Genomic DNA, 26,100 nt, shown 5'->3' on the forward strand with positions numbered 1-26,100 from the left:
TTATTATTTTTATTTTTTAACCCTCTTGACCCATTGTAAGCCGAGAAAGAAAATTCCTTTATATTTTCAGGAAAGAGGAATATCTATTTAACTTGTTTGCCATACAGTGTACGTCCTTCATGAATTAATCATTGAGGGGGCGTATGTGTATTTGTTTACCAGGACTGGCTGGATAGTCATTAAATCAGTACTAGGGAACTTGCTTCTTGCCCTGGAGCATTATGCATCAGGACTATTTTAATTGCGGATGGAGGAATCACCATGAGGCTGTCCCTAATGCAAGCACCTGCTGCAAATGACTCAGTCCCCGCATTACCCTCCAGCAGGGTCCGGGTACATCTGCCAATATCTGTCATTATCTGAGGCGTACTTGTCAAAACCATGCATGCCTTTAAGCTCTTGTGTGTTCCAGCAAGGGACCCTTGTCAATGTTTCTGGCACCTGCAGACTGCTGTGCACCTGGTATTTAAATGGCACAGAAATGTGTTTTGATTGTTTTCTCTCTTTAATGAACCCACCTGAGGGACATTTAGCTCTTTATCTAGTAGCCTGTTACCCAGTCACTCACATTCACACTGCTGCTGTGGAAATTCAGAACTCACTTGTGCTGCTATACTAATCCATCTGCCAGAAGTCTTATCACAAAATCTGCAGGGCTCCCTAAGGAGACTTTTGTACCGGTAATTTAAGCTAATGATTTCTAAACATATTTAGTCAGTTTTATGAAGACCTCATTAGAATGTGACTGTTTATTAAAAATCTAAATGAGGTCTCACAGTCATTTAGAAAAATCATTCCTGAGTTGCATGAGCAGTTCTTTGATAACAGATGATGAAGTGGTTTTTAGTTAAGTTTGGCTTAGGTTGACATAAGAACTTGTATAAAACACCTAAAAAAATAAGCAGCCCTTGAAGCAGCCTTAAAAAAAGTCTCTGTTTTCTTCATGCTGGGGTCAACAACTTTCCACTCACAATGAAGTTCACAGAAAGGGAATGACAAGTAATTAATGGTATAATATACCTACATTTTAGTACAAGAATCAGAATTTTCCACACCACACACTAACAGGTAAAAAGCAAAACCAAGACTCATAAAAATATATCAGTGTGACCACAAGCTATTTCAAAATAATGTATTTTGGATTATATTAATGCAAGAGGCCTCCATGCTCGTGTTTGTAAGTGCTAGAGCAACTGAAGATAGTAGTGTAATTTCAGACGTCTTTTCCTGAGAGATTTAGCATAATCTGGTGGATTATTCTAGAAGAAACAAAACTTTTTATCCCACCAGTGTAGGGGCGATCAGGAAACAGACACAAGAGAACATCTTCCTTACTCCAAGAGACTGCTCTGGAGTACAGACTCCAAAAGAAAGAGCTGGATCCTTCTGTGGAAAGCAATGAGAACTGGATCAAGGTCTTATGTACTGGCCAAAGTCTCAGGTTGCTTCTTGAAGTGTTTCAATGTTTGCACACATTGAAACATTTCTTTCCTCCTTAAAGAGTTATTCTGGGAAGATTTAGAATATATTCCGTTGTGCCATCTAGCTGTCACCTCCATCTTTGCTCTTATTGGGCTAGTACTAATACTTGGTCGGCAGAATCAAACTTGGCATGTCACGTCATTTGTCAGTAGTCACTTTCTCTCCCACTCCTTGTTTTTGCTTGAGGCAGAAGAAATTTAGTAATATCTGATTAATAAATGGTGAAATGCACTGATGAAATTCAGTGGAGGTGGTTGATATATAAATGTGTAGCAAGGACTCATGATTGTCTGTCATGCTTTTAATATAACAAAGTATTTACAAAAAAAATCACTAGAAATAATTATAAAAAATAAAACCTCACCCCAGGAGCATAGTAATTACAGTAATTAGAGTTTCGCAATTATTACCCAGAATTAGAAAACAGCCAGTGCTAATAGTGTTAATAAGCACACAAAAGACCCTTTTTTTGAAAGAAGGGAAGGTTGACTACAACAGAATGGATGTGACACATCAGGTCAGCCATAGACTGGTAAATAGCCCCTATGCCTGCACGCACACCTTAGCTCTACTGCAACAGCTGACACAGCCTCTCACTGCCATCGTACCTCTCAGGAGTGTTGTGCTTTCCTGATAGCCATCTCACACTCCTCCTGGGTGACTCTTCCCTCTCAGGGGCTGGCAGGGCTGTATCTGCATAGGCAAAAAGAAAGAACACAGTGGTGGCTTAGGTTTTTCTTTGCTTGTTTTACTGGGCCTGCGGTTGACATGCTACGTACATGGCACTCTCATCTGCCTTGCTGCAAAAATGTTGATGGCTCTGACTTTTCATGCTTAAAAAAGTATTGGGGTTTACATGACAGTGAGGAGGCCCATACAAAGGTCTTCTGACAGAAAGGGAATATCTCCTTGCTGCTGGCTGGCTAAAAAACCTTCCCTGTTGTAAGATAAAATCTGTCAGAAGAGAGTTGTTCCTCTCAGGAAAAACTCTGCATGGGCCCAACCCTAAGCAGTCATATGTGTATGCGCTTGGGCCTAAGCTTGGTCCTTGCTCAGGATGTGCAGCCTTGGTCAGCATTCAAGAAACATTTCTAAACCAGCTACAAATATGTTTCCTTAACAGACAAAATCCAGAAGTCTTCATGTTGAACCAGATCTTCTTCAGGTCTACCTGATGATTTGTTTCTGTTATAGACAGACATTAGACATCCATGAAAAACTGCCAAATAAAGCCCTGTCCAAAGACTTCTTACTGAAAACATACTGCAAGAACCAAACAGAAACTTCATAGGAGATTCCAGCAACATAAAAACTGTGTGAAATTTCCAGTAGACTTGCCACCTATTTTTAGAATAAAAAAGGATTTTTTTGACACAAGGCTATTATGAAGCTTGCACTTACGCATTTTACAAGTTTTGAGAATCTTCCAAGCAGAAGAACCCTCTAATAAACAAAGGTAAATTCAAATTGTATTTAAGATTCAGATTACCCATTACGGAGATATTGCAGAGGTGAAACACAGTAACTCTTTAACACGTTTCACAAGGAGCACATTTGTATTTAGTATAAATGGAAGAACACTCTATCTAATTGAAACTGCCTCTAAATGCAATAAGCCACATTACCTACATTGGAATTAGTTCAGCATACTGACATTAGCGCTCCTTAGGAGGTGTGCCAAAGAGTTTGTAAGCATACTGGTGACTAAGATTTCGTTTTAACTTTTCTACTGAAAGAAAGAAACCAGATTTTATAAATGAAAGGGAGAAAGGTTGCTGTATGAAACCCTTCCCTACCTCTAGGTAATTCTAGTCTCAGTTTCTAAAACTGATAAATAGTGTCCTTCTCCATTTAGAGAAAATTTTTTTCTTAACCATGTTTACCCAGAAAACCTGGGACTTGTGCTTATGTACATATATGTTATTAGATATTCCGTTGTTTTACTTTTGGTTTCACTGTAATTCCAGTATCTCTAGTTGGATAGCGTAGAGTTTAAACTTTTACAGAGTATCAATGAGAAAAAAAGAAAACAATCGTAATTTAGAACTATTGTTAATCTTTCAAGTCAGTGAACCCTTCTAGTCGTCAAAACAGATTTCAGCTTTCTATACTTCTAACCAGAAATAACAAGTTAGCATTATTTCATTATGCGTAGCAGGGGAAGAGCCCTTAGGGGAAAAAATTAGCTGTTGTTCTTCAGGAAAGAGAAGGAAGGACTCTTGCAATCATTTAATAAAGATGTCCCCAGATTAGCAATGATAGCATCATCAAACAGGACATCAACCTGCAAGTGTTCAGCACTGTCCCATGTCACTCAAAGCAGACATGTTTTCAGCTCTCAGTGTTTTGATACATTCTCGTTTCCAGTAAAAGCTACGTTTCAAAGAATGTTAATCAACAGAGATTAATATCTTAATGCTCACTAATCCAATTGAGATAATTCACTTTGAGAAATAAATAAAAGAGGTTTAAGGATACACAAATGTTATCGACCCCCTTGTTGGGCTAGCTGCTGAAGTGCTACCAAGGTGTAGGAGGCAAGTATAAGTGCAGTTTGCAAAAAGGGCTTCAAGTTCTTCTTTGAAATGTCGGGGCTAGCGAAATGGCTTCATCATTGCCAGTCTCCTCACCTCAGCAGTCTTGTGATATTAATCTCAGTCTCTCTGTGAAGGAAGAAGTATCCTGGAGGCACCGACACAGTTTTACCTTACCCAGTAAAGTAACATGTAGAGCTTTCTAACCTAACATCAGATGATCATGTTTTAGAGCCAGAAGGCAATCCACTAACTTGGTGGTGCTCTGTAGCTCAACTAATGGCATCATTTTGCTCTTGGAATGGAAGTATGGTTCAGAGCACAGGCTGTTCTGCTCAATGCAGGCACATCAGGGCCTCAGAGCACAGGATCTGAGCAATATGCCCATGATTTCACAGTTGTGTGAGGGATTAAGACAGGCTTTGAGGAGCTCTAGCTAATCCTGTAACCATCCTTCATCTTGGCATGGGACCACCCTTCTCATGTGCTCTGTGCTCAGCCTCTTTTCCTCCAGGGCTGTACTAAGGTGCACTAATTTGCAGCCTTTTTTAATGACCAGTGGGAGACAAAACTGCCTAAACATAAGCAAAGAAATAGAGGCAATCCATATTCTTCTGTTGGTACTAGCAATGGAGACAGTAATGCTACAATAGCTTTATCTTGGGTCACCTTTACCCTAAAGCAATTCTCCTGGACTAATTGTGTTTTATGGCCAAAGTACAGCCAGATCATGAGTTTGGCCTGTCAGCTTAATTTAATCTAATCCCAGCTGACAAGTTGATGGCATGCTAACAGTATACCTGGTTCTTAAGAACAAAGGGATCACACTGATTCCCTCAGGTGGAAAGCATTAGTGTATGGCTACTACTGGACATGTCCAGAAAGCCAGCTGTTCTGGGTAGAAGTTGAATGGGAATGCATCCACCAGGCAACCTAGGATTGCGCTGCTGGGGCAAGTATAGGGCAGCAGAAGGTGGAGAATTATATCATCTCTGAGTCGTCACTAGAAGAAGTTAGACTGAGCTAGTAAAATTCATAGACACATCGCTCCCCCTCTGGGAGCTGAAAACAACATAAAGACTTGTGGCTGCCTTTATACAGACCCATTCATCTGATGGTGCCAAACAGTATCTTAAGTGTTGTATTTCTCAATCCTCTTCCATACCTCTTTTAGAAAACTGTAAAATGAGGTATAAATCAACTAACTGACTACTTGCTCAAAAGCAAAGAAAGAAAATGAAAAAAAGAAAGACTGGGTCTTATCTTCTGTCAAAGGTTGTTTTATAACTTATCAAATGTTCTTAAATCACAATACATTTTCTGTCTGAAAAGTATTTAAATAAAAATACTTTCAATTATTGGATATCCTTTTACTTCAAGTCAGCCAAATAAAAGTATATGATATTATCCTAGCTACATCTGTAAAATCTGTTAAAAATTTTCACCAGTGAGCTTGGTTGGCTCTTTCATTTTACATCTTAGAGGTCTCACTTCAAAATTTATGTCTGACTTATCATCATTACTTAGTTCAGGATTAATTTTAAATTAGAATATATAATACTGCTTTTCACTAACGACAATCCATGCAGTGCATAGCCAGTTATATCACCTTTTTGCTAAGAATATTTCAGAATCAAAGGAAATTGGAAACTTTGAATAATCAGTGTTATTTAAACTGTTCTGTATGAACTACAAAGTATATTTCACAGCCAGCTCACGTATTAATTCTGTAATATTCCTCCTATTCCAAACCTCTAAGTAAATGAATTACTGTCCTGGCTTTCATACTGCCTTTAGCTAGATGTGTCACATTGCCAAATGGCTAAATATACAGCTTCGGAAGTCACAATTTGTGTTCATTAGCTATCCACTGCCTACATTGTTTGTTATATTTAGAAGTAGCAACAACAACTTTCCACTTTCATTTTTAAGTCTGAGTTTCTCACATTAGACTATTTTGCTGCGGGATGGAGCTAGGGACTGGAAGTAGATAATCATCTTCTCCAAATTTCTAAAATTATTAGTAAAATAAACATGTTTGGAACAATTGGACAGTGTACCTTGGGATGAATAGATTAAACCAGAGCATTTTCATTATGTCTCTGGCAGTCACCCTTTTATCTCGTCTTGTGATGAACATCTGTATTTTTTGGCACTTTAGGATATAAACGTGGGGTGTATCTGAACAAACTCTCAATTATAGTTCTGCTCAGATGAGATTTCAAAATTATGTTTTCTACTTTGTGGACGATATTTACTGTTATGGTAGCAACTGTGTGAAAAAGAACTCTAATGCATTTAATATTCAGTTCTGGATTCATGTATCAATTATTTAGCTAAACCTTCTGTTAGTAGGTTTTTTTGTAAAACGTGTACCAAATGTTTATAAAAAGGGAAAGAGATTCGTCAAGTCACAGCAGCTAAAGCTGTGCTAAAAAGGAAAAATGAACAAACATATGTTACCAGTAGTGTTTCTCATATTTGATGAGTAAAACCATATTATATTTTGTTGCAATTGTCTTTCCTAGTGTAAATAAAGGCCCCGCTCCAATAAACATTTATAACTGTTATTTTGATTTACACTATTTAATCTACTTATGTCTTTAAGACACCTTTGCATTTATTTGAGAGGTCCTGGAGGAGATGGGAGACTGGTCTTTAAGCATTTACTTAACTTTTGGCTCATCAGGAGTCCACAGAGTTCCCATGTCTAGAGCTCAGCACGTGCAGCAACATTGCAGTACAAGAGCCAAAAGTAGGAAAAAAGCCTGAATTTAAAAAAAAAAAAAGGAAAAGTTGGGTTGGGTTTTTTTTTTTCCCCCCCTCCCAGGGAGTGAATCATTTAGTGTTGGTCTGTGGCTCTGACTGCGGCTCTGGCACTGTTCCCACAGCTGTTACAGCCCCTATTCCACTTGGGAGTGTTTTCAGGAAATTGTGTTGTCATGGATCCTTCTGCTCAGCTCCAATCTGCTCCGTGCTCAAAATCCCCTGTGCAGCAGAGTAAGAAATCCCCGGCGGGCCCAAGCTGCATGAGGCACGAAGGCTATAACTTCTGTGCAGCATCCCCCAATGCTTCCCTAATTATTCCACTGGATCATCTTAAATAAGGTTTAAAAAAAGAGTGAAAGCAAATCCAACAGTTGAGGCATAAGAAGGTGGGGACTGTGCTCTTCTAAATTGGTCTTACTAAACGTCCGTAGTTCTTAGTCATAATCCAGACTGTCTAGACTTACCAAGTTAGAAACAGACATGTTTTCCTTCAAGGCTGAGCAATTTAATTCAGCCAGGGTTGGGTTTTTTTTCCCGATTGTTTATTTTACTAAACTAGAGCTGTTCTGAGGATGGCAGGCATCCATCAGAAAGAAACAAGGCTAAAGTTAGCAACAAAGAGACATGCTGATCAGTAGTGCTGTGACTAGGATCACCGCTGCAGCTGCTCCCTTCCTACGTGCGTTGGCCGTCTTCATGCGTTTCAGGTTCCACCTATGGAAAGGATAAGTGAACAGGCAGGAAAAGGGAATCAGCTCTGGAGATGAGGTTGTCAGTGGGCTGCTCCAGTCTGGAGGTAGTGTGAATTCCCTTATTCTGCATGGAGAGCCGAAAAATTATCTTAGTCATAGGTAGGAAAACCCTGTTTCAGAGAGTTCCTGGCAATGACTATGAAAGGGTCATTCTGCTGGCCTCAGGGATTTGAACAATGTGAATTTTCTGTTTTATTTTAACAACACAGACAAAACAATGAGCATTCAGTGTTTTTCACTTAGCTTCTATCAGAGGGTTTTTGGAAATACATCCAAACAAGACAAGACCTGAATAAATATCAAGTAGATGCAACAATGGATATATAGCAGCAACCACTAAACTGCTCACAGCAACATTTAATGCTTTTGAAATGGTTGTTCATTGCTTATAGCTGATAGATATGCTTTGGAGATTAATAGGCATTTGCCAGAGATCCAGCAGTTTAGGCACCCTGGGATTGTCCCTCAGCTTGGCCCTTGGCTGGTGGAAACCTTCTCATCCACACAGATGCCCTGTCAGCTTGCTGGCTGGTAAGCATGGTGCGGGCAGCAGCCTTGCTACCCTTGCCTCGGTACAGGAGTGCTAGGCACTGCAATGAGTGTCCCAGCTCCAAGCCTCTCGCTACGGAAGGGAACTATATAACCTGGTGCTTGCCAGTTGTCCTGAAACCATGCTTAATACCAGGTGAAATGTGAAGAATATAAAGAATTTTTCTTAGCCAATACTAATGCGGTTACTAGGTCTGAAGACAAGCATAGAGAAATAAATAAAAACCTGCTTATAGCTACCTGCACTTCAGCTCTGCTCTAGGAGCTTTTCATCAGCTGTGTAAGCAGGAATAAGCTGTTAGGGTGCTTGTATAATTTTGTGGCGGGGAGCCAGGGCTTATGACCAGGCTACTCTTTTTCTCTGAGGATCCTGATGTGGGGCTGTGTTTTTCCAGCCCTTCAACTCAGTTCTATTAAGATTTATCTCACTAAAGAGTCAGAAAAAGGGTCAGAACTACTGACCCTGCCCTGATAAACTTTTTATTTTATCAGCTGACATTACCACTTCGGTGTGGCAAGACCTCTCTTCTGTCCAGTCAGGAAAGAGGGGTTGTACGTTATTATTGGCTACGTCACTAGTAACGAATTCTGAGGAAAGTATTTTCTTCTGCCTGACAGGACAAGGTTTGACTCTCTGCATAATCCTTTATATACTGAACCTGGAGTTTGAACAAATAAATCATTTGAATCATGCTTTACAGTTTTCACTGTATGCTTATACACGCATCCTTCAATTTTACCTTTTGCTCAAGACTAGACATGATAGTAATCCAAATATTTTGGCATGAAAATGGGATTGAGAAGTACTCTAAGAGTTGTGAAGTTTAATTTTTTTTTATTTTTGTATCAGTTTTCCATTGAATATTTGAAGTGTTTGGGTTTTTTACCCAACCCATTTAAGTGTATATTTAAGTAAACCAGTAGATTTACATGTATTAAAAGATCCATTTTAAATTTTCCCTTTGGTGAGAGAAAGAGAGAAACCATTCCATGCAGCAGATGTGTAACAGATGCTACTCCTAGCACGTCCTGCACTACTGGACGATGGCCAGATGCAGTGGTGATAGCACAGCTATTACCGTGATAGAGCAGAATAAAACCAAGATATGTAAGTAATGTGTTAGCTTCCCCACTCACCGCCTTGTCCACACAAATGGGAAGGAAGAGAAAATTCTTAAGTCTGTCAGCTATCTGCATCATCATATACAGTCCCCACAACAGCCCACTTTAAAAATAGCAGAATAATAGTCCACGTTTGAATACGTTAAATACTGTGAAGTCCATCCCACGTAGACCACACCAGGACTCAGAAAATCTGAAATACAGTTCACAAAACCCACCTTTCCATCTCCATATCCCAGGATAAATTTGTCAAGAACGCACAGCTCCAGAAGCCAAGTGAAATCACTATGGAGGAAAGGGTAATTAATCTCACCTAACCTTAGCCATCAAGAAGCCAAACACCTAGGTGAAGGCAGTCGTCTAGACTCTCTTCATAGTTAACGAAAATAAAGGCACCTCTAGAAGGCATTCATCCTACTCATCTTAGTTTGAGCTAAGTGAGATGAATCCCACCCATAGTGTTTGGGGTCATCTAGTGAATTGGTGTTAAAGCCCAGGCATAAAACTCATCTCTTGACTTCAAGTGTTGAGTTTTGCCATTTGACCTCTCATCAGTTCCTTTGGAAAGTTAATCTGAGAAAACGCTTTTCTAACAGTAGAGAAGATCCTCCCTGTCTGAAAAGCACACTTTAATTTTAGAAGGTAGGGAGATATTTTTGAGACAAATCACCAACAAGAGGTTGGGGAAAAAAACCTTCTGGTGGTAGTTGTCCCTCTGGGCACACCCTACGGTGGAAAGCATAGGAAATGAAGAGTTACTGTAACTGAGTTGTGCAGGGTATAAAGATCCCTTGTGCTCTGTACAAATTTGCCTTACTTTACTAACCACAACACAAATCTCACCTGCAACTCTGAAAGATGTCTTAAAAAAAGAAGAGGCGATGTCCCTTAAACATTAATCATTTCCACATGTAGGAAATGTGACTGTTTTGCGCGATTGCACTTCAGAACAGAAATCATTGCACAGAATACAGAATAGATTCAGTATGAACCTTCTAAAATAAATGAACCTTAATTTCTTTTGTATTTTTTAAAGGTCAAATGCTGCAAATACTGGCCAGATGACACAGAGATATATAAAGACATTAAAGTTACCCTAATAGAAACAGAGCTCCTGGCTGAATATGTGATTCGAACATTTGCAGTAGAAAAGGTGAGTTTCCAAATTCAGTTTTCTTAAATACAATGGTATCTGCCTAAATAACTTATATACAGATTCAACATGGGAAAGTTAAATCTTTTGACTGACATCCCGGTTTTGTAGCTATTTTTTGGGTAAACAACTACCGCCCTCTTATGGTAAACTGTGTTTTTCTTTAAATGCAGCAACTTTTCTGCGCTTTCCATCACTGTTGGCCCCTGCCTGAGTTAGAAAAACTGATGTTCCTTGCCGAGGAGAAATCGAAGCCTCCCTCCCAGCAATCAATTGAAAAACACATTTGTGCTGTTTTCCCATCTTAAGTTCCCCGCAATCATTTTCTGTCTGTACCAGAGGCTGCATGCACCATTATTCAGCAGTCCATGGTGGAGAATACTGTTATCTGTTGGGCCAGTGTGTTCCTCGTCTGCAGAGACATCATTGAAACACACTAATTTTCTTCTCAAGGCAATTTCACTTTTCATGTGGAATCCGTCTTTATAGGGAGAGTTCCAATCAGCGTGTTGTATTATTGTTTATTAGAGTAATGCCATTAATTTGTTTGATGCTTACTAGATCTTGTAGCTCACCCAAACAGCTCACAATTTATACACAACATACAATTAACAAATAAGGTACTAACTGAAAGTGAGAACAAGCAGGGTCAGTCAATGCTGAAGTGTGTTATGCATTTTGTGTTAATTCAGGGGTTTTATTCAGACTTCATTAAAGGACAGGAGTGTTTTAATTGTGTTTATCAAGACTCATTTGAGTTGCAGAACAATGAGGAAAGGGCCTGTTTCTAGGACTTGATATTCCTAATGGCACACAGAAGTAGTGTTCTCCCAGTATCTCCATGAGTATCTCCATTCAACTAATTAGCTTAGAAAACTCCTTATTTAGTTGCAGTAGCTGTGATATAGTGGGCCTCTCTAATGATGAAATAGTATTCAATTATAGTTTTGAAGAACATAATCTTTTGCATCAAAGAATCCTGCACCAGGTAGATGAAACTGCCAAAAAGATGGCCCAACAGGGTCTCTGTACATACATCCACAGTAACAAAGGAATTAGGTTCTTTCCTCTTTTATTCTTCAATCTAATACTTAAATATGCATCAATACTTCAACCTGAGGGTAATGATAACAGAATTACGCAGTTTGAATGAACTATGTATCATGTTTACCACTATACATATTGTACATCGACTTCATTCAAGCCTGTTGTTTCCTTGCATTTAGATATTTTTAATAAACAGATGAGAAACAGTGACTACACTTTGAAGTAGATGAAGCACTGGTTGATTTCTATTCTGCAAATTTTAAGCCCATGCTTTGATGTTAGCTTTTCACTTCTTAACTGGGACTGGAAAAAAAGACCTAGAGGATTTTACAGTTGATCATAACCAAACTGTCTTGAATAAGTGCATTAGAACAGATAGAGATAAAAGGCACTAAACATTTTATTTCTTTAAAAAAAATCTCCATCTGAAAAGATTTCATTTAGACACTGCTTTTTAATAGTTGGTAGTTTTTCAGTAAGTCTCTAAAAGCAATGTCAGTGTAGTTTGAGGAAAGTACATTGGTTTTACCCTATTTTCCATATTTTTTAACTCTTCCAATGGTACTGGAAGGTCAAGTCTGTACATCTCTTCCACCATAATTCTCTCAAGTTTATATTTCTGATATACTGGGACTGATACTTTTCAGCATCTCCCAGACAAGCTGCATGATGAGACAGACTGCACCCTAACCAAATCTGCAGATAATTAAGTGAAGGGTGGTGTTGAAACGCTGAACATTGGAGCCTCAGTTCCAAAGGACTTGAAGATTTGGCCAACAGAAACTTTAGTAATTCAACAAGGAAAAATGCAAAATTCTGCACCTTAGGTGGACTAACCCCATGTGCCTGTACAGGCTGTGACATCCTGGAACAACAGCTGACATCCAAGATGATTACGGATGTAGGAAATACGAGCTGCAAGGGGAGGTTAAGAGAGCTGGCTTTGTTCAGTGTGGTAGAGATGAGGAGGAGGGGTAAGGAGGATCTAATTGCAGTCTGCAACTACCTCAAAGATGTTAAGAAAATCAGGGGCACCAAATTCTCCTCATTCTTCTTGATGGTAATGGATGGTAAAACAGGGGGCAATGGCCAAGAAGTTGCAGCATGGAAGGCTTGCACTGGAAAAACTCCTTCAGGAGGAGGGTAGTGCAGTGCTAAAGCAGGTTTCCCAGAAAAGTTGTGGAATCTCCATTCTTGGAGGTCATCAGGGCTCAGCTGGAAAGAGCCACTGGTGACCTGATCTAGTGTTGGCTATAGACCCAGTCTGATTGGGAGGTTGGACTGGAGACCTCCAGAGGTCCCTTCTGACCATCTTTTCTATTTGTGGATGAACATCTCATACCTACTTCTAAAATACAATTTAGGAGTTGATTTGTTTGGAGATAAATTGATCACTTATTTTTATTTTTTTAAATGGCTATTTGGTAATTATTGAGGAGTAGGGGGATAATGCTAAGAAAATTGAACCCAAAATTACACTCTGATTCTGAAAACCACTTCCTAGATGCGCTTTACATTGTATGCATAAGCAGTTCCTTTGGAGCAGTTCCTTTACAGCACAGCAGTTAACTCAGATGAATTACTCAGATGATAGTAACATACAGCATCACCATAAGTATTTGTAGGATTAGGGTCTACATTTTTTAACATCCTAGGGTTTGTTAGCAATGTACACCATTTTCTGTTTGTTTCAGATGAAAGAAAAAGTAAAAAATACAGTCTTTCCAAGCTGAGCATATGCTTTTGATTCATGCAGTTGTGTTGCTATTTTGGGTTTAGAAACCAGCGGGGAAGCTACAGACATGAAAATCGTTCTTTTGTAGGTATAATAAGCAAACTCATTATAAAAGTACCCTATATGTACAATCTTTTCTAAGTAGCTGAGTGTTAGCAACGATAGACAAAAATGCAGTCAGCATGACAAACAGCATTTTCATAACTAATGCACAGGATACACAGGACATACCCGGACTGGTGCAACAGCTGGGCACAGCATTTCTGAGGGGCAGTTTACTTGTTGTAAATTGCTTGAAAATCAAGACTGCGTACAGCATGAAGAATTTGTGTGGGGTACTCGTTTCAGTCCTCAGTTTGCATATTCATGGCATTACTTTTTGTATGGGATCTTTGTTTCTTAGGGGATTGTGGGCAGTTGTTAGGAGCAATATAAAAGTGTTTGGGACATGGATACCCCACCTACACACAGCTATTTATGGAGTTGGAGACCTTGCTTACAGTAGCAAAAAGCTGTGTTAACTAACACACTCTAAAATCCCCAGAGTACAGAGACCAAATTGTATTTGAATGTGTTTGCTAGAGTGTCTTAAAATGCAAATTACTTTGTTCCTGGGTTTTAATATGTTTTAAAATTAGTTTTTAGGATAGAAGGTTATTTCTGTTGCAAGGGTGTGATCTCCTCAGTCTACACCAGTGTCAGATACGCTCTTCATCTTCTCCCTTGCCTGCCTTTTTGTGTGTCAGCATCCGCGGGCGATGAGTGTGGTTATTCCTCTGAGCAGATGCTCAGTCTCCACAGACCCCCAGCTTGAGCTGTTAGAGCATCAGGACTCCAAGATACACCAAGCCCACTCAAGTCATGTAGCACTGGCACAGCCAAAATTTCTCAATCATTGACAATCCCAGACTCTTTCAGTTTGCATGCTAGCAATAAATTAGGAAGTTTATATTACTTCATTATGCAAAAAGAATTAGACCTTTTATATGCAAACCAGCTCAAGAAGGGAAATAGATCTTTAAGAAGAAAAACTGTAAACTACCAGTTATTAATATCACTGACATTTAGTCCAGCCTAGACATGATATGTCATAATTTTGCTGTTTGCTTATGAAATATGTATGATGGCCTCTGGTCTGTGGATTTCTAATGAGAATAAAATACTGGCAGTTACACTTTTAGAGGGGGAAGGGGAAATACAAGCACTAAAAAAATCAAACTTAGCATACACACCTCTGATATCCAGACTGCTCCAGAAGCTCACATGGGAAATTACTTACACGATCGGCTTCTCATTCATACCTGTCTTACCATATCCATGCCCTTGTAGACTGTGGCAAATCACTTGAAGGGTGAGCATGTGGAGGGCTACAAACGCAATCCCTATGATTGGAGGTGCAAAAAGGTTTCTTACTATTCTGCTATTTCTTTCAGACCAATGAAGGAGACAAAAAATAAGGAAAATGATGCTGAAATTGTAGTTCCCTGAAGTCAGCAGCAAAACTCCTGTGGAGATCAGTGGGAAATAAATGTCATCTATGCTATATGTTCACGGCCTTGCTGCTGACCTGTTCTGTGATCGTGGCATGCATCTTAAGGCCACAGTTTTCAAATCAACCTCATGCTTAAATATAGAGATGAGCATCTATCTTGTTGCTAAAAGTTTCTAACCAATCTAGTGCTAAATTACTCAGTTTTGTTATAAGGCTTTGAAACCAGTTGATATATAACCTTTGAACTTGCTCTCCTGCTATGAGAAAGCTCTCCAATAGTCTGTACAGATATGGGTATTGGTAGGGGGTGGATGTTTTTCAGCAAGGCTCAGGCTTTTGAAGTTACATTCTTACAATGTCTCTCATCAATTTCTTCCACATTCCAGCTTGTTTTTCTTTTTCAACCCTTGTCTTTTCAACAGAGAGGTGCTCATGAGATTCGAGAAATCCGGCAGTTTCACTTCACTGGCTGGCCAGACCACGGTGTACCATACCATGCGACAGGCCTGCTGGGATTTGTACGGCAGGTCAAATCCAAGAGCCCACCAAACGCTGGCCCTCTGGTTGTTCACTGCAGGTGGGTAGAACAGAAATCCCTCTGTTGTGTTGTCCACTAAACTCAGAACCTACTTTCCTTTCTCCTGTACTACATCATCCCCACACAGGTTGCTGAAGCCACTGGAGCTCTGCCCACAAAAGCTTAATACCTAAAATATAAACAAGAATGGCAAAACTGAGTCTGAAATCCTGCAAATGCCTGAATGCAAGACTTAATTTCAGTAATCATCCCACTGATCAAGTACCTGCAAGATGAACCCTTGCACTTTACATTTTCCAATACACTGCTGAACATTAACTGTGCTCTTCTTTCACTTTAGTGCTGGTGCTGGCAGAACTGGGTGCTTCATTGTTATTGACATCATGCTAGATATGGCAGAAAGAGAAGGCGTTGTAGACATATACAATTGCGTGAGAGAGCTTCGATCTCGGAGAGTTAACATGGTGCAGACTGAGGTATTGTTAATCTACTGGAATACTGCCTTACACTTTGCAAAAAAAAGTATTCTTCTAGCACATAAAACTAGAACCCCTGTGTAGTAGGCACCATCCAGAAGGTAGTTTATTCAGTCATATGCAGAAGATAATCCACACACAAACTTGAAGAACCGCTGCCCAAACAAGTGCCCAGTTATGCTGCACTTAAGGTTTGTGATGGTTTTCTAAAAAAAAAAAAAAGAAAATCATGAGTGTTTCCTCTCCAGGGAGGATTCATTCTGGAGTACATCTTGGTGATGCTCACTTATGTGATAGCACCTACAGAACTGTGTAGGGGAATGAAGAAACCAGAAACAGTCCAAGTTTTATTACGGAGTGTTACTGCACTTCTGTTTGTACTTCTAACTAGTTTGTGTCAACCCTATATTAATTTCTAAATGAGTGGAATAAAGTTTCGTGAACTGCTGTTGTTCCTTCTGGTCTTGCTTCAGTGCCGGTAAAGTCAGAGAGAATTAGTGGCAACCATATTAGTTGTTATTTCTTATTTACCAAAATACTAGTAGTGTATACTCTCTATGTCAGTAATTTTGCTTTAATTGCTTTACCAGGAACAGTATGTATTCATCCATGATGCTATCCTGGAAGCCTGTCTTTGTGGGGACACATCTATTCCAGCTTCTCAAGTTAGGTCTGTTTACTATGAAATGAATAAACTGGATCCTCAGACTAACTCCAGCCAGATCAAAGAGGAATTCAGGGTAAGCTGTGGCTAGCAGTACTTAGAAGCTATACAGTTCAGCTACGCTAAAGACTTCTGCTTAAGTGCTTGCTTATAACCATGTGAATTTTGCACCAGGCCTGGGAGGGAAAGACTGCAAAAAAAGGGAAAATAATGTCACTAATTGCTATTGAATTATGCTAAATCATAAAAGAATGCAACAGGGTAGTAGTAAAATCTTCTTTTTACTCAAGGGAAGTATATCGATTCCTTCCACTGTCCTTTCTCCAGAAGGCAGGTTACTCTGCAGCTGTCTTTGAGGTTATCTTTCAGATCTGTATGCTTCCAGGATTTTTTGCTTCCAAACGCTGCTGACTGTGATGTGTTTTCATTTCTCTGCATATTGATTCCCACTGAAACTGAATGCTGAGCTGAGCTATTCTTAAATATTTGGGGATGCTTTCACTGCTGTGTTAATTTTTCTGTTGTATTGTTTACTCTTTTTGAAAGACTTTAAATATGGTGACTCCGACACTGCGTGTAGAAGACTGCAGCATAGCACTTTTACCACGAAATCATGAAAAGAATCGCTGTATGGATGTTCTGCCTCCAGACAGATGCCTGCCTTTCCTCATAACGATAGATGGGGAGAGCAGTAACTACATTAATGCTGCACTGATGGATGTAAGTCTGCACTACATCATTAATAATAAAAAAGGAATAAGCAGCCCTCCAAACTGAGCAATGCCAGAAAGTGGAGTCAGCATAAGAAGACTGAAATCCTTCTAGCTTGTTTTCCAAAAACATGGCACAAAATCTTTAAACTCCCAAGTACATTTAGGATCCTGCATATGTTATGTCACAGCCAAGGTTCCAAAGCCATGCTCAGAGAGCAAGTCAGGAGTTCTGATAAATTAAATGTGTCTGGATTTCTCCCTAGTGCTTGAATTTTTAACCATCTGGCCTAGGAAAAAAAGAGTTACCTATTAAGACACTAAGGCAGTTAAATAGGGTAATAAGGTTTGCAGCAATATTTCATTTCCCTTTGTTTCTAATTTAAACAGTAATTAACAAAAAAAATAATTGTCTGCCAGCACAAGATAGTACACAAGCCATTATTTCAGTCTTTCCGTTTATTTCTGTTTGAATGAATGGTTCCTCTTCATGTGTGTGTGTGGATTTTTTTTTTCCTAATGCATCTATGGTAATTCTAATCCTGCTAATAGAATATCAGTAAAAAGACACTTAAAATGCCGTTACACTCTGTAGATATTTATAGCCTATCTTTGGCAATTTAGAGCTATAGTAATTACGGTTGTCAAACACATAAACAACAAGAAAACAGAGGTTAGCAAAGAATGAACACGCTGTAAATGGCCTTTTTGAAAAGCGAAGCTAGAGTAATAACAGTTTATAGCAGTTTTTGCGTTTCTTTCCTTCCAAGTTCTCAAAGCATTTTCCTAAAATAAGCCTAAGTTCAAAACGCTCCTGTGAAAAGGTAAGTGTATTATCTTTATCTATGTAGAGAAACTGAGAACAAAAGTTTAAGTGACTTCTCTAGGTTCTCACAGTAGGTCAATGACGTTTCATATTAGAACGGAGCTTCCTTGATCTGCAATTTACGATTTTGCCATTACATTGTGTTCTTTCCCGGAGAGTTATTAAGTAAATTAAGTACTGCTCAGAAAGAGCAGTGCCTCAATATTTGCTTTGAAAATGCTTCCGTTCTTCACTGTTGAAACAATGAGCTGGATCCAAAACTGTGTCCGGGCAAAAGGCTCCAAGGGAGGAGGTGATTTGGGTCACTTTCCACCGAAAGCACCCTTGCCAGGCTCCTGCAATATCCCTGCATTAAAGGACAAGAGCAGACATTTGTACCTCTCTCTAAACACCGAGTGTCCAGCAGGCAAGATAATGCATTTCACCCTCTCCACTTGCATCTGTTGAGATGCAGCTGGATCACTTCGTGCAAACCTTTAAAGCTCACTTCAAGCAAAAGGGGTAGCAAGCATAATTTTCATTATTAAGTATCAAATGAGTTTGAGAACGATTTTCCCAAAAAAACTGCTGGGGCTTGTAAGTGAGGGAGTAATGGAGAGCCCTTTGAGCATCTCTCATCTTCATGCAACTTCCAGCAAGACAGGACCGGTAGGATAGAAGGCAGCTGACTGATGTACCAGCAGCATCGATAACCTGCTGGTTGCAGTTTGCTGAAACAAAGACAAAGAACTGAAGTCTTGCATGTCTTCATCTGTACCCCAAAACACATTGGATTCATTTTCTGTGGTCTCTTCAGTGACTGTCTCTGAACGAAAGATGCAAATAGCTGATCAGGTTGTATCTCTGTCGCGGTACAAATACTTCAGTTCAAGGCATGTAGAGCCTTCCCTGCCCGCCTTAATGAAGGCAGTGGCAACCCCTCCCAAGAATTGCCCCAATATGGCCACACTGGCCTTCAAAACTGAGGAGGACGCAATTGAAAATTACACAATTGAACAGTTCCACCAAACAGCTCAGTCAACAACATACTCTGGTACTAAAAAAACCCAGAGAACACTGAAATTTATCCCCTGGGTATCCTCACTGCTATCAGATAGACCAGAATTTCAACAATATTTCTGAAAAATAACTAGATATTTCCTTTCACAGGCATAATTCAAATTAACAGCTAAGTGCGGACAGCCAAGATTAATCTGTCCATTAACAGCTCAAAACAAAACTGTTGCTCAAAATTTCATAGGAGTTGCATGGGAGGCAAAAACCTCTGATGATTTTGCTCTATGCCTGTGGCATAAAATAAGTTTCAGAAATACAACATCTGCAGAAGTTATATTCTGCCCGAATACAGTTTATTAACTGTGAAGTATATAAGATCTTGGGAAAGAGCCGAAAACACTGTATCAATTGTATAGAAAATAGAAATAATGTTTTCAGTCCCAAAGTTTTGGGGCTATTACTAGCATACTGCTGAATGGATTTTTATTTTTTACCCTTCTTCTCACCATCTCTTGTTATTTCTTTGCAGAGCTACAAGCAACCGTCAGCCTTTATAGTTACGCAGCATCCCTTACCAAATACTGTCAAAGATTTCTGGAGACTGGTCCTAGATTATCACTGCACTTCAATAGTTATGCTGAACGATGTTGATCCAGCACAAGTAAGTCCAGAAAACTGCTTCATTCAACAGAGGAATGCTAGTCCCTCAGCGTTTCAGCATGTGTGCGCTTCAGAACAGCTCTAGGACAGTTTAGGACTATTAGTTTTATAAAACAACATTAAATACTAGCACACTAAAAAATTGATTTGTAGCTTGCAGGTACACATAGGGAAAGAGGAATAAATCAGACCATCAGCAGCTTCTCCACCAAAATGTTAATGCACACACACACACAAGTGCATGCGCCCATAATTTATTCTGATAAGAAAACATACTTTGGGAAGAGCTGCTAAAAACCAAAAATCATGGTTGTAGAATTCTGACTCAAGTCTGAAACACACTAATCATAGCCAAAAGTCATAGACAGAAGCCAACAGCTATTCATTAGCCTGCCTGAAAAAGGTCAATGACCTTGGTCTGCTTACCAGGAGACAGGTGTTCCCAGTGTGAAAATCTGTGTTATGTTTGGCACAAAATGACATTGTTAGCAAGGAAATAGGAACTAAACAAGATTGGAGACTAAGCATCCTTCGGAAGAGAAAACAGGGCAACAAAACATATGGGGGAATGTAATTACCTTACAAAAGAGTTGTGCATGCTGTACGTGTTCTTTAGAAAATTGGAAAACCGTACCTACTGGTTTGGCAATTTAATCACTAGCATTAATCACTAAGTGTCCTAGAGCCTGGCTTGCAACTGCGCAGTTCCAATTTCTTACACAGATATAATTTCCTTGGTTGCAACAAAGTGCACCAGCCGTCTGCTGGAATAACGTGGTGGTAATCTGGATTCTTAATATGTAAATATTTCATAATTATTGGCTAAGAGCAATTTTTATTTTTTATAGCAGACTGGATGTCACTTTTATTCTTGATATGATCAAGAATCTTTATAGTTTTGTTGAGTATTGTTCATACTTAGAAAAATGTTTCCTTCTATTTCTTTTTAACATGAAGAATTTGTTTTTAAAACATACTAATCTTCCGTTTTGTCTTTCAAAGGAATGTGTAGGAATTCCACATAGTATTTTAGAGACTGAATTTCTGATTCCAAGTCTTTAACTGTCTACAGGGAGAAAAATAGAAATTAAAGACAAAACTTTTATTCATGAGTCTAAGATTATTTTCTGAGTGAGTAAGGAAAGACTCAAGGGAGTCAGACTGTTAGGGACTGCTGAACAGAGTTTTTTTAATTTGTGGGCTGTGTTGTGAATTTACAATAGTGCATGGCTATTTCAAGCATTTATTAGTCTCACAGGCTTTTAAAAGCTATTGGGATATACAGTTAATGCACCTGCCTCTGCAGTATGTTAAACCTTTTCCCTCTAATGTGAGTAACAATCTTTTCATTAGGAATAAATCTCAAAACCCTCAGAGCAAACAGAAGTGGAGAGAGGGCAGAGCTTTTTAAAAACACACATTACATTCAGATGTATTAATAATTACTGTTATCATTATTATTTATGCATATATGGAGTGTTTACAGTTCTGTTTAGATATTACAATTTATGTGGATTGTTATGCTCTATTGGGAAATGAAATTCAACCCTTCACAGTGACTCTGACTTAAAGAGAGTCACTAGCATCACATGCATGCAAAATGCACAGACCTAAATGCTTTTCGTTTCTTTAGAACTTGAAAATCTTGGCTTCCTAAAACAGCTCCAGCAAACAGCTCTGCTTATTATTATTTAAGCATTTTTCAAAGATCTGTTAGAACAGTATTCCTATGTATTTGAAAGACGTCTACTAAATTGTGCACGTTAAATGATCTGAGCACTGGTGTTTGAGTTAGTTGTATGCATTGTATTTCGCTATCTTGTACACTAGCATATTTCATAATAAAAATTTGTGGAAGATTTAGGCAATATTTGGAAAGTAATTTGCTCAGCAGACTGGATCGTGTCGGGGCTTTCAAATAAATGAAAATATATTTTCCTACTCAGAATTTCTGGTTTTAACTTGTTAAAGTGAACTCCTGCAAATCGGACCGTGTTCTCTTTTTAATTGATGTAGTAAATGATTATGTTTTCCTAAAATGTAGTCATCTCTAAACGGCTTTGTTGAGGAATAAGTGTTATAAGAAATGCAAAACAACATCTGGAGTAAATGTGATTTGTCAGCTCAGCTCTGGATCACCAACAGCAAGGCAGCAGAATGAAGACCACAGCTGTTTTACTGAATGAAATAAAGTTCCAAATATGACATCAATGCTTCTGCAAGCAAACAAAATTTCATGAGTTCATACTTAATTTTGGTGAATGCTTGCAAAAGCTACATGCTTGAACTGCTGCAAATATCCCTGGAAAAAACATTAGGGTTTTTATGGAAAAAAATGGACAAGCAAAGTCTAGCTTCGAAAACCTCCTTGCAAAGTGTTGATTTAATCTTTAAAGTATTAACACAGATGATAATTGGTTCCTGGATTAAGCCATTGTGATATTATTAGACGCTAAAACTGTGCAAGATAATGGTACTGTTACTTTGTGATCTTTAGATACCTAGAAGTAAAGTTTTCTGAGCACTAAAGAAAGCACAATTACTATTTTCAGGTGCCATTCATAAGATGAAATTGAGCAGTTGTTGAAAACTTAAAGCAATGCTGATATTAGCCAATGTCGTCAGTCATGGCTGAAGCAGATGTGAAAGCTGAGTCCTGAGTTTTGAGAATTGATGCACCCTTCATAGTATAAAGCACACATTCTGATGTAGCTTGAATTATTACCAACTTTTCAGGACAGTTGGAGATACCAGACCTTTGGTCTTCAGGCTTTACGCTGTCTCCAAGATATGGTAACATTTGACAGCATCCCCCTGTCTTGTCATACAGTATTACAGAATTGATGTTGAGTGTTGGAAATGCGTTACTCCAAATACCAGAGAATGGCAAGTAGAGCAGCAAGCAATAGCATGTTCAGTTAAGTGAAGAGACATTTGTTTAAACTTGTTCGTACAAGTAAAAGCAGAGTGCTTGAAACTGATGGAGGGTGGTGCACTGTGTATTCTGTAAAACTGTTATGTGAGAATGTCAATAATGAATATAGCACAAAGAAAAATCTAGAAAAGTATATCAAGGCAGCGTGAAATTCAAAGTGATTAACTATGCTCTTTTGTGTTTGTCATCTTCTATAGCTGTGTCCTCAGTACTGGCCAGAAAATGGAGTACACCGACATGGTCCTATTCAGGTGGAGTTTGTATCAGCTGATTTAGAAGAAGATATAATCAGCCGGATATTCCGAATTTACAATGCAGCCAGAGTAAGGATACTACTGTCTCAGTAGATGAGTTGGCCCTATTCAAGTCACAAAAAATGAAAGTTAAACTCACACAAGCCCATTCTCATTTTTCAGCTTATTTTTTTGAGAACAGCAGTGCAATACTGAGTCACACCATAATCAATGAGAAAAAAGCCTTCTATGTGTAATTAAAGTAAAAAATATTTTAATGCATATTTCAAGTGTGTTAAATGCAAATGAAATAAATGCAGTATTCAGATTGGTAGCCAAAAAAATGCCGAAATCGGTGCTGTTTTCAACAGTTTGAAATTAGCCATCTCGCATATTTGTATCCTGTGTCATGCGAAGAAAGCTGTGCACCAAGACTAGGCATGTTTTTCAATACCAGTCTCAGGCTTTGAGTGAAGATCCTGTCCCACTGATAACACTTCATAATATATGTAAGCACTTCAGAAGGACAAGTACGTTCTCATATCCAGCTTTTTTGCTCCCATAAAGTTGACGGAAGACTGAACAGGGCATTAGGAAAAGGTTCTTCACCCAGAGGGTGGTGGAGCACTGGAACAGACTCCCCAGGGAGGTAGTCATGGCACCAAGCCTGACAATATTCAAGAAGCATTTGGACAACGCCCTCAGACATATGGTGTGAATTTTGGGGTTGTCCTATGCAGGGACAGGAGTTGGACTCGATCCTTGTGGGTCCCTTCCAACTCAGGACATTCTATGATTCTATGTCTTTCAAGCTGAGTGGAAAAATGATTCCAACACACACCAGGCATCTCTTCCCATCCAAATGAAGTAAGCCTTTGCAATGGACTGGTATCAATCACCGAAGAACCATAGCTAGGAATAAGCAGCATTCCCTGTTGAAGAAAGTTGGGAACTGCCCTGAGATCTGGTAGCTCTCAGGACAGTGAGAGAAAGACCCCCAAAACACACACAAAAACATGCTAATATCTGAACAGGGAAGCAGACTATAAACTTCAAGATACTTGTTTAATACTGTGAAGGCCTTGCATTTGCAGTAAATGTGGCAACATAAAAACACAGTCTCCAGCAGCGTTAATGTGAGCTTTAGCAGGCACTAGGTCTAGCTGATGTGCTTTGTGAAGAGGGGCCGTCAGCTGAAAGAAGCTGGCCAGGAAATCAGTAGATTCCAAATTTTGACATAAAGCAGACAAAACCCATTGAAGAACATATCTAATGCTGCATCCGCTTTGGTTTATTCCCTTATCTTGTTAATCTTACATCCTCTCTATTACCTCTTACTCTAGAGAAAAAATTGTAATGTCAACATTCCTGTGTGTTGCTCATTTTGAAAGTGGCACTAAAATGCCCTCACTTTGCACAGAAGTGGCAAATCCTAGACTACAAAAACGGTTTTCATGTGTGTTTATTATGCCCTTTTCAAAGGACTGTAATTTTCTGCCACTAACACTTGTTCTATGCTCCTTTTTTATTTTAAATCACCATAAAGCAACTGTTCAGTACCGTTTCACCAGAGGGGTTCTGACTGCTGCACAATAAAATAAAATGTAGTTAGATTTTTTATAAGCTGGAAAAATCTGAGGGTTTTGTTTGGTTTTTTAAATGTTTCCTGCCTCAAAATATCTTGAGAGGTTTTGACCTTTCTTGTAAAAAAAGACAGAAGCATGCAAACGTTCTTCAAAATGCTGAAAAAAAAGGTATATCATTGAAGTTGTGTTGCAGCTCCCTCTTTGCTACCAAGTTCCTCCTATGATATTAATTAATTATTTGCTTGATCTTGCAGCTGTACCATTGCTCTATTCTAGCCTATTTGTGTAGCACTCTGTTTAAAACCTCTTGTTCTAATAACTCTGTTGGAAATGAAAAGTCGTAACTCCTCAAGGGCAGTTGAAATTACCTTAGTAGTTTGTCAGCGGTGATCTGCCTGAACAACTTTCCTCATTGATGCAAATATCTAAATTATGTGCCAAAAAAAATGCTGTTACTTTTTCCTCCTTGCTGTCTGAATCTCTGCAGCCCCAAGATGGCTATCGGATGGTGCAGCAGTTCCAGTTCCTGGGATGGCCCATGTACAGAGACACTCCAGTTTCTAAACGCTCCTTCTTGAAGCTCATCCGCCAAGTGGAGAAGTGGCAGGAAGAATATAACGGCGGAGAGGGACGCACAGTTGTACATTGTTTGTAAGTACTGGAAACAGAAGAGAGAAAGTAAGAGAATACTGTTACAGAATTTGTACCAGGTTTTAAGAGCTATGTGAGGAGGTGAAGAGGCAGCTATCTAATCTGGAACTGGATAAATAATACAACTGCTCATTTAAAAGCCTTGAATACAAGAGGAATTGTATAATTTTTTATGTAGATTCATGAGTTTCCCTCTCTGTCTCTTGGTAGACCACTGCGAAAAGATGAGGGGTACAAGTTAACTCTATTTCATATAAAGATGTCCAGTGACTTTTACAAATGGAAGCACATGACAATGCGCTTTCCAAAGTTGGGACCCAAGAGTAGACAATAACTTCCTGAAGTTTGGTTTGCAGTTACTGAATGTTAGAATGATGGAGGAAAATTTAAGAGTGTATTAATAATTCCCGCTATCGCTGACCTTGAACAAGTCATTGCTCTTCAGTTTCCCCATCTGTAGAATGGGGATAATAATACTTTCATCAAAGGAGCATTGTGTGGTGTGATTAATTAATGTTTTGAGATCTTTAGCTGAAAAGACCCTTTTGAAGTGCAAATTACTGTTATCTCTGAGGTGGCTGATGATATTAAATAGTTGTACAACATCACACATGCGTCACTTCCAGGCAGTAAAGAAAGAAAAAGCTCTAATATAATCCTTTTAAATGACTTTATTTTAATTAAAATTCTCAAAGAGTCCCACAATATCAGGCAATGTTTTGGCAGCAGAGAGCATTCTTTTCATACTGCCTGGATGTGACAGATGTGCGCCGTTGTAGCTTCCTTTGAAAATCAACCATTTGCGAAGCTGGTTTGAAAGACCCGCTACCTAACTAGTCTGCGCTCTGGTAATTATTAAGGTTTATTATTTTCGGTGAAGCGCAGCCTAAAGATTCTGATTAGAATAGCTGTAGAGATAATAGGTTTCCAGAAAGAAAGAGATTCTCTCAAAGATTAAAAATAACAGGGGATAAAGTATTATTAAATACTGTATTTGATCATGCATGTGAACATTTGTGCCTGGCTTCTTTGTTAGCAAGTCACTTCGGGTTCTCATCTTCTGATACCGTGGGTGGAGGGGGACTACATACACTTTTAAAAGTAGTCATTGCCAGGCAGCCGGCCCCTCTACCTGCTGCCAGGGAGTGAGCACATCAGCCAGGGGAATATTGCAGCACCACCTAGTGCCA

General features: G+C 39.0%; 1 protein-coding gene across 11 annotated transcripts in view; it reads left to right on the top strand.

Annotated features, from left to right (window-relative positions):
* PTPRM (protein tyrosine phosphatase receptor type M) overlaps positions 1–26,100 on the top strand; it is a 499,983-nt gene that overhangs the window by 468,013 nt on the left and 5,870 nt on the right. For all 11 annotated transcript variants that reach the window (XM_087756312.1, XM_087756322.1, XM_087756360.1 and 8 more), the window contains 8 exons: positions 10,245–10,361; positions 15,058–15,212; positions 15,514–15,649; positions 16,240–16,389; positions 16,860–17,033; positions 19,375–19,506; positions 22,638–22,763; positions 24,747–24,910. In XM_087756312.1, the coding sequence (XP_087612438.1) occupies positions 10,245–10,361; positions 15,058–15,212; positions 15,514–15,649; positions 16,240–16,389; positions 16,860–17,033; positions 19,375–19,506; positions 22,638–22,763; positions 24,747–24,910 (1,154 nt within the window). The remainder of the gene's footprint in view (positions 1–10,244; positions 10,362–15,057; positions 15,213–15,513; positions 15,650–16,239; positions 16,390–16,859; positions 17,034–19,374; positions 19,507–22,637; positions 22,764–24,746; positions 24,911–26,100) is intronic.

The sequence above is a fragment of the Nipponia nippon genome, unplaced genomic scaffold (assembly GCF_047370975.1).
Source record: "Nipponia nippon isolate SJK-2023a ecotype South Korea unplaced genomic scaffold, ASM4737097v1 scaffold_1, whole genome shotgun sequence".
Lineage (NCBI taxonomy): Eukaryota > Metazoa > Chordata > Aves > Pelecaniformes > Threskiornithidae > Nipponia > Nipponia nippon.